Source organism: Camellia sinensis, chromosome 15 (assembly GCF_055761805.1).
Source record: "Camellia sinensis isolate YWXY chromosome 15, ASM5576180v1, whole genome shotgun sequence".
NCBI lineage: Eukaryota > Viridiplantae > Streptophyta > Magnoliopsida > Ericales > Theaceae > Camellia > Camellia sinensis.
In genome coordinates this window covers 87,400,195-87,409,353 of record NC_138975.1, presented here as the reverse complement: position 1 = coordinate 87,409,353, position 9,159 = coordinate 87,400,195, and the positions used below count along the sequence as shown (strand labels likewise).

The window sequence follows — 9,159 nt, the reverse complement described above, 5'->3', positions numbered from 1 at the left end:
GTGATCTGAGGTCCCCCGTTTTCGTTGACGCGTCTGTGTGCCGTGTCTTTTATTTTGTTTACCTCAACCTGTGTTTTAGGTCTTCTCCGAGCGTGTCTCGTTGTGTTTGGAACGTGTACCCTTTTTGTTTGAGTCCTCCCCGCTGTGTTCAGTTGTAGACTCGATACCCCGGTTTGAAAAACCCTCAATCAATTTCAGAATTGTTTATACCCAGAATGCGGTGCCATTCTCTACATTGGAGCATGCTTCAACTCCAACCGGTTCCATCTTTGAGCTCCGTCTTGTCAGATTGGGCCGTTCACTCAAGTTTGTTGTGTGCAGAATGAACCGAATACTGTGTTATGGGCTGTATGCAGAATGATCCCCAGTAGAGCAAGGGCTGTGTGTCCAGAATCAGGCAGTGGGTTGCTTGGGTTTATTTTGCTGTTGGCTGTTTAGTTATCTGATTATTACAGTGCAAGTGTTCAATTTTCAGACAACCAATCAATTTCGTTTACATTGAGGTGTAACATGATGGGATGCGATGCAATACATGAGATATGTAAATGTAACACTTTTTAAGCAAAAATCTGTTCATTTCATAATCTTTTTTTCAAGTACAAAGTTTTGAAGAAAACAAAATCTGCCTGCGGCAGTACAAGGTAATCTAACTACCAACAAAAAGAGAAAAGTACAAGAAAGAGAAAGAAAATAAAAAATCCGCATCTGTGTCGAGCACTCCAAGGGCCGTCAGTCTGTCCTAGTCCTCTTCCTGGACGAGGGTCCAGGAGCATCATCAGCATCGTCGTCAGAGCCCGAGCTAGAACCGCCTCCGGTCTCCTCCTCCGATGACTCGGACTCCGCCTCTGCCTCCGCCTCTGACTCCTCGTCATCATCATCATCCGGGACTGGAGCTCGCGAGCTGTTCCCGACATGAGTGCGCCCCGCCTTGGAGCGGGGGAATACTCGGCCCTCCTCATCTCTCCCTCGAGCAGGGACGGAAGGTCCAGCAGGAGCACCTCCTGCCATAGGAATCTGGAAAGGAGGCTGAAAAATTACATAAAAAGGGAAATGAATCAGTATACCGTAGGCAGTTTAACAGTGCAGAATGCAGTGTATGAGTACAGTGTGTGTATGCCGTGGGCAGTTTAACAGTGCAGAATGCAGCGTATGAGTACAGTGTATGAATGCCGTGAGCAGTTTGTCAGTCCAGAATGCAGAGTACAGTGCAGAATACAGTGTATGCAGTGTATCAGATACAGTGAGACGTGTATCAGGTGTTGTGCTATGCATCAGATTATGTGAAGCAGTATATGAATGGTTTGAGGCCAATGTCAGAAGAACGTACCGGAATGCTGTAGAGGGCCAGGAGGTCAAAAGTCCGCTGAAGCATCCCCATCATCGAGGCATTCATCGCCAATGACTGACGGGTGTACTCAGAAGAAGCCTGCAAAAGTACCAAATGCATCAATATTCGGTGGAATATCAAATAAACCGAAATGAAATGACTGTACAAAAATGCAGCAATACATACCGGAGGTAAGTCGGGGACACCGACGAACTCGTGACCAGCTGGTGGAGGGGCGAAGGGGATCTGATAGGTCGACCCACCCTGCCCTCGGAAAGTCAGTGCAGCAGGCAGGGCGGGCCAGCCAGCTCCCCGTCCTCCCTGAACTCCGCCCCTGCCACGGACTCGGGCCCTCCTCGCAGCCCGTACTCCAACTCCCGCTCCGGCCCCAGCCGCCGATGCCACAGGCCTGGCCCCCTCTACTCGACGGCCGCCGCTCAGAGGTCGCATCAGGTATGTCTGCACATACTCCCGGTAGTCGCCGATGCCTCTGAAGCCGGCCTCCTCCCAGCCAATGGTGTAATCGTCCATCTGCTCGGTCGTGAGCCTCTCGGTCTCCCTCATGTCCGCAGGAGGGTGAACCGGGACTATCTGCTCAGGTAACCCCAGGGTCTGGCGTAGGAAACGCTCACCCAGGTACCAAGCCCGACAGACCGGGCCCTCCAGCAAGATCCGGAAACGCGAGGTCTCCTCCGCACCGGCAAACCGATCCCGCGTCACCGCCGGCAACGGAGCCCACGACCGTCATGTGATCTGAAAGTGACAGACAGTTTGTTATCTACTGTTTTTGAAATATACAGTGGAAAGGCGAAGCTCAAATGAACTGCAAGTAAAACATACCTCAGCAGGGGTAATGGTGTCGAAGTATCGGCGGAAAAAGCCGAATGTCTCTCGTGGTCGCCGGGTGCACCTCCCGTCAAAACAGCGTGAGAAGGGGACGACCAGAGGAGTCTCTGTGACTGGTACGGGGGCAAGCCTAGGAAAGTAGGCGTAAACCCACAGCTGCAAGGTAAATACCAGTGCATTTATCAGAAAAAGCAGAATATACAGAATAAAGCAGAAATGGCAGAGCCGTGTGTTGTGCAGTGTATTGTGTGCAGTGTACAGTGTGAGCAGTGTACAGTCAATGTGAAGCAGAATGTATGCGTGTGCCGTGTGTACAGTATACAGCAAGTATAGAGCAGACTACAGTGTGTGTAGTGTACAGAGTACAGAAAATATAGGGCAGAAATGAAAAGCGGAGAAGAAGTGTACCTCCCAAGCCCGCCAATAGCCTCCGAGCAACTGGCCGCTGCCGCGGGAAGCTGAGCTCATGTATCCGTAGAGAGTGGCCACAGCGGCGCCACCCCAGTCATAGTGCAGGATGTCCCGGACGTCCACCAGTGCGCTGAGAAGGCAAAGAGGCACGGTGTTCGCCCAGTCGGCGAAGATAGTAGTCCCAAACAGGAACATGAAGAAGCCGCGCGCATACCTCTCCACGTCCTCCTGAGTTATCTGCGCCTCCTCCTCCAACGCGGGCTGGACCCTAAACTGTACCTCGAACCAGGAGTACCGCACGAAGCCTGGACGAGCAAGAGGTGGGGCCTCCCCCAGTAGATGGACCTGAGCGGCGGTCCACTCATCCATGTCGATATCAAAGGGGATCGGATCACCCCTACCCCGATGCCAGTGAGCATTGAGAAATCATAAGGGGTCATCGTCATGTCCCCTGCTGCGGAGAAGTGAAACGAATCGGTGGTGTCCCACCATCTCTCCGCCAGAGCGGCAAGGAGAGGTCTGCAGGCAGAAAGCCTAGAGAGTCCTCGGCAGAAGGCGCCAAAGCCCGCTCGATCCACTATACGACGGAATGCGTCAGGGAGCTCGTCGTACCACTCCCGAGCGCCAGTGTTCCCATACCCGCGGATGGTATGAGAATCCTCCTGTAAACAGAAAATAACAATTGCAAGACAACATTCAAAATGCAGTTTTGAAAAAGCAGATGTGGCATGCGTGCAAGTTTAACAGGTTTAAACAAATACCGGGTGCCGGTGTGCTTACAATGAACTACAGCGTGTGATGTGTCAGCATGTTTAGATGGTTCAGAGCAGATATAGCATGTGTGCAAGTTTGTCAGATTTGAACAGCTACCGGGTGTCGGTGTGCTTACTGTGAACTACAGTGTGAGATGCGTCAACATGTTTGGGGGGGTTCAGAACAGATATAGCATGAGTGCAAGTTTGACAGATTCAAGCAAATGCTGGGTACCAGTGTGTATGCAGTGAAATACAGTGAGTGCAGTGTGTTTGAGTGATTCGGGGCTAGTGCAGTGTGTGTGCATGTGTCAGTCTCAAGCAGGTATCAGTTGTATGTATGTCTACAGTTAACTACGGTGTATAGCATGTCAGATTCAAGCAGTTAAAGAGTACAACTAACTATGACAGTTTTGTATCCTACATTACGGAAAGTAAAGCAGAAGAAAGAGAGTTACCTCGGAAACGCTGAAGGAAAGATGGGAGGTAGGCTCGCGCAGTAGTAGCTCAGGCGCCACGTGCCTCTCGAAGCTCCGGAACTGACGCAGGCCGTCGGGGGGCAGAACATGGATCACCGGTCGGTAGGTCGCCGGGTCGAACGGGCGCTCGCTCAACGGTAGGAGCTCGACCCCGGGATCCATCTCGTGGTCCGGGGGAGTCTCGCCACGTGGAATGTCGTCCGCCATGTCAGGAATGATGTGAAAATGGCCGGAGGAAGGGAAACCGGGCTGGAATGTGAAGAGTCAACCGAAAAGTCAACTCCCGAGAGGGTCGGAAATGGCCGGAAAGGCCGGAATGTGAAAAGGCACGGGAATGAAGAGGAAAGCAAGGGGAACAAACCCCGAAAAGGCGGGAACGCCAAACGAGGCACCGAAACAAAGATGTGATCGGTTGAAAATGTCCGAAACGCGAAGAAAATCGCGAATCCGACGACGAAACGGGCGTAGAACGTGAAGAAACGGAGAAACGGGGAGACAAAAACGCTCTAGAGAGAGAGTGTGTGGGATTTCGGCGGTGGGGAAGTGAGGAATTAGGGTTTGAAACCCTATTTTAAAACACCCAAGGTGAAAAGTCGAATCTGCCCCGACTCAGCAACTTTCTGCCGGTCGGCAATATTTTGTGCCGGCCGGCATTATTTTGTGCCGATGGAGTTATTTTGCAGCCGGTGGACAGCCGGTGGATTCCCCTCCCGGCCGGTGGTGTTCCCACAACCTTTTTTAGGCCATATGAGTAGTTTTTGGCCTTCATAGCTCAAGAAAGTGCAAGAAAGTGTATCTCCCACGCTCAACCGGCCTCCGTTTTGACCTCGGGTCGTGTCTTCTGTGCGTGGCACTCGAATTCGTGCAAGGTGTATCCTTTTTATATCCTTTTAGCTTTTACAAATGCTCAAAAGTTGCCCCATGTGTATAGCATATCATCGCACTGTTTTGTGCATTTCAAGTCAATCGCACTGTCTTGTGCATTTCAAATCAATCGCACTGTTTTGTGCATCTCAAATCGATCGCACTATCTTGTGCATTTCAAACCATGGCACTGTTTTGTGCATTCGCGTTGTCTAACGCATCGCGCTGTTTTGCGCATCTCATTGCATTTTGCATATCTATTCATTTCATTACTTGCGTGGACCGCATGTTAATTACATTACCTGCGTAGACCGCATGTTTGTAATCAATTTCATTACTTGCGTAGACCGCATGTTAATTACATTACTTGCGTAGACCGCATGTTAATTACATTACCTGCGTAGCCCGCATGATTATTTGATTTCATTACCTGCGTAGATCGCATGTTTTGATTGCGTAGACCGCATGATTATTTAATTTCTTTACCTGCGTAGACCGCATGTATTGCTTGCGTAGACCGCATAATTGTTCAATTTCTTTCCTTGCGTAGACCGCATTATTGTTCAATTTCCTTACCTGCGTAGACCGCATGTATTGCTTGCGTAGACCGTATAATTGTTCAATTTCTTTCCTTGCGTAGACCGCATTATTGTTTAATTTCTTTACCTGCGTAGACCGCATGTATTGCTTGCGTAGACCGCATAATTGTTCAATTTCTTTCCTTGCGTAGACCGCATTATTGTTTAATTTCTTTACCTGCGTAGACCGCATGTATTGCTTGCGTAGACCGCATAATTGTTCAATTTCTTTCCTTGCGTAGACCGCATTATTGTTTAATTTCTTTACCTGCGTAGACCGCATGTATTGCTTGCGTAGACCGCATAATTGTTCAATTTCTTTCCTTGCGTAGACTGCATTATTGTTCAATTTCTTTACCTGCGTAGACCACATGTATTGCTTGCGTAGACCGCATAATTGTTCAATTTCTTTCCTTGCGTAGACCGCATTATTGTTCAATTTCCTTACCTGCGTAGACCGCATGTATTGCTTGCGTAGACCGCATAATTGTTCAATTTCTTTCCTTGCGTAGACCGCATTATTGTTCAATTTCCTTACCTGCGTAGACCGCATGTATTGCTTGCGTAAACCGCATAATTGTTCAATTTCTTTCCTTGCGTAGACCGCATTATTGTTCAATTTCCTTACCTGCGTAGACCGCATGTATTGCTTGCGTAGACCGCATAATTGTTCAATTTCTTTCCTTGCGTAGACCGCATTATTGTTCAATTTCTTTACCTGCGTAGACCGCATGTATTGCTTGCGTAGACCGCATAATTGTTCAATTTCTTTCCTTGCATAGACCGCATTATTGTTCAATTTCTTTACCTACGTAGACCGCATGTATTGCTTGCGTAGACCGCATAATTGTTCAATTTCTTTCCTTGCGTAGACCGCATTATTGTTCAATTTCTTTACCTACGTAGACCGCATGTATTGCTTGCGTAGACCGCATAATTGTTCAATTTCTTTCCTTGCGTAGACCGCATAATTGTTTAATTTCGTTACCTGCGTAGACCGCATGTTTGTTAACTTCATTATCTGCGTAGACCGCATGATTGTTCAAATATCATTACCTACGTACACCGCATGTATTGTTTGCGTAGACCGCATTATTGTTCAAATTCATTACTTGCGTAGACCGCATGTATTCTCTGCGTAGACCGCATGATTACTCTTAATCCATTACTTGCGTAGACCGCATGTATGGCTTGCGTAGACTGCATAATTTGTTGATTTCATTACCTGCGTAGACCGCATGCTCATGATCAATTTCGTTGCCTGCGTAGACCGCATGCTCCACTTACATGTTTGTATTTTCACAGCATTGTTATGCTCCCCACTTGCTTTGCGCTGTCACGCATTTCGAGTACACTACTATACATATTGCTAACAATATTGTACCTGTATAGTTCGTTTTCTTTGCAGGCACGATATTGTATGTACGGTTCATTTTGAAGTTGGTGCAACCAGACGAACCGGACAGGTATCAGACGGTCTAGGAGACCTTAAATCCTTGGAAAGTGTGAGACCTTTGGCACATTGATGTGCATAGTTCGCTTGCATTGTCATGCGTATCAAAAGCCGCGCGTTGTCGTGCACTTCAAACCTTTGCATTTCATAACAAAAAATATATAGTTGCATTGTCATGCATCATTATCGTATAATGTAGACATTGCATTGTAGGTCGCATGCATTCATTGCATCACGCCTTCCATCTATGGCTTGCGCCTTTCCATGTTGAGCTTGGTCTGGTATGTGCCCATACTTTTCACGACGAAGCATAGTTCAGTGGACCGTTCTATGTTAGCCGCGGCTTGTTTGTGTACATGCCTTTCCTAGGCAAGATTTGGGTTGGCCCGCGTGCCATGTCCATTGCATTGTAGTTTGCATGCATTCATTGCATCACGCCTTCCATCTATGGCTTGCGCCTTTCCATGTTGAGCTTGGTCTGGTATGTGCCCATACTTTTCACGACGAAGCATAGTTCAGTGGACCGTTCTATGTTAGCCGCGGCTTGTTTGTGTACATGCCTTTCCTAGGCAAGATTTGGGTTGGCCCGTGTGCCATGTCCATTGCATTGTAGTTTGCATGCATTCATTGCATCACGCCTTCCATCTATGGCTTGCGCCTTTCCATGTTGAGCTTGGTCTGGTATGTGCCCATACTTTTCACGACGAAGCATAGTTCAGTGGACCGTTCTATGTTAGCCGCGGCTTGTTTGTGTACATGCCTTTCCTAGGCAAGATTTGGGTTGGCCCGCGTGCCATGTCCATTGCATTGTAGTTTGCATGCATGCATTGCATCACGCCTTCCATCTATGGCTTGCGCCTTTCCATGTTGAGCTTGGTCTGGTATGTGCCCATACTTTTCACGACGAAGCATAGTTCAGTGGACCGTTCTATGTTAGCCGCGGCTTGTTTGTGTACATGCCTTTCCTAGGCAAGATTTGGGTTGGCCCGCGTGCCATGTCCATTGCATTGTAGTTTGCATGCATTCATTGCATCACCTCCCATTTATGGCTTGCGCCTTTCCATGTTGAGCTTGGTCTGGTATGTGCCCATACTTTTCACGCCGAAGCATAGTTCAGTGGACCATTCTATGTTAGACGCGGCTTGTTTGTGTACATGCCTTTCCTAGGCAAGATTTGGGTTGGCCCGCGTGCCATGTCCATTGCATTGTAGTTTGCATGCATTCATTGCATCACCTTCCATTTATGGCTTGCGTCTTTCCATGTTGAGCTTGGTCTGGTATGTGCCCATATTTCTCGTGCCGAAGCATAGTTCAGTGGACCGTTCTATGTTAGACGCGGCTTGTATGCGTACATGCCCTACCTAGGCAAGATTTGGTTTGGCCCGCGTGCCATATTCATTTCCATTACATGCTAGTATAATTTTTGCATCCGGCATTAGGATCATTGTCCTTTCTCCAGCGGGTCGTTTCCCCACTTATGTCATTCCACCCAATACTTGTTCTTGTGTCTATCTACAATGCTCACAGTTCAGTTGACCATTCTGTGGTAGACAGACTTGTTACCTCCATCAATCTATTTGGCATAGGTGTGGTTTCGAACCACTCGTGATTGGATCGTGATTCAATTGCTTTGCATTTTAGTTTGCATTGTTTCAACTACATTGCATCTTCATTTGCATTGTTTATACATTGTTTTGTATATATTGCATATCATTTTGCATCCATTCTTGCATTGTCATGCATGTTGCTAACAATATTGTACCTGTTAAGTTTGTTTTCTTTTCAGGCGCGATATTGTATGTACGGTTCTTTTGAAGCTGGTGCAACCAGACGAGCCGCACAGGTATTGTATTCTCCGAGTGAGACGTATTGAGAATTGCATAATTCTCTTACATCCTTTCTGCATTGTAGTGTAGTTTGGTGTATGCTAGCTTAAAACCGTCGCATGTGTGCTTCGTTACAGCTTTCTTTGCATGATCATAAGTTATGCTCGGCTTCGTGCATTGTCTTGCATTTTGCCCCCGCCTTCGGGCGCATATCTTGTTTGTCTTGCATGATTGTCTAAGTCTTCGGCCTTGTCAAAAATGGGTCGTCTCTGGGCTTTGACATTCACTCCCGTCATTGTTATGACTTTCGAGTTCTGTCAAAGAGGGGCAACTGTAGACACCCCATTTTTGACCGTCCTCAAGGCTTGGACGTCACCGTTTGAACACTCGGTGATTATCCATGTTTGTGTTCGTTTGGAGTTCCCGGAGGCCTCGGCTACGCGCATTGCCTCAGGATCTCCGAACTCGACCGTTTAGTGTCTGGTTTTGCACCAAACACTTGTGTTTTGCCTTGGAAGGGCAGGGTAGGGCTTGTAGACCATCCCCACCCACCACCGGCAGTGGCTAGAGGCCACCGGCTGGTTTTTGCTGCCACCGGCAATGAATATTGCCGGTCGGCACTT

The 9,159-nt window shown here is 48.0% G+C and overlaps 1 protein-coding gene across 1 annotated transcript; it reads right to left on the bottom strand.

Moving 5' to 3' along the window:
* Positions 1-543: 543 nt before the first annotated feature.
* Positions 544-2,318, bottom strand: LOC145813604 (uncharacterized). The gene is made up of 4 exons (XM_082909263.1): positions 2,168-2,318; positions 1,514-2,080; positions 1,328-1,426; positions 544-1,026 (listed from the first exon to the last, which is right to left on the bottom strand). Exons 2-4 carry the CDS (start codon positions 1,889-1,891, stop codon positions 730-732), a joined length of 774 nt encoding a protein of 257 aa, XP_082765389.1. The 5' UTR covers positions 1,892-2,080; positions 2,168-2,318; the 3' UTR covers positions 544-729.
* Between the last annotated feature and the right edge of the window lie 6,841 nt (positions 2,319-9,159).

Bases quoted from the DNA above. Each gene is read 5' to 3' on its own strand.
- LOC145813604 (XM_082909263.1), bottom strand. From the start codon at position 1,891: ATGAGGGAGACCGAGAGGCTCACGACCGAGCAGATGGACGATTACACC. The intron at 1,427-1,513 runs GTATGTATTGCT...GTACTTTTGCAG, and splicing joins GTGTCCCCGACTTACCTCCG to GCTTCTTCTGAGTACACCCG. The intron at 1,027-1,327 runs GTACGTTCTTCT...GTAATTTTTCAG, and splicing joins TGGCCCTCTACAGCATTCCG to CCTCCTTTCCAGATTCCTAT.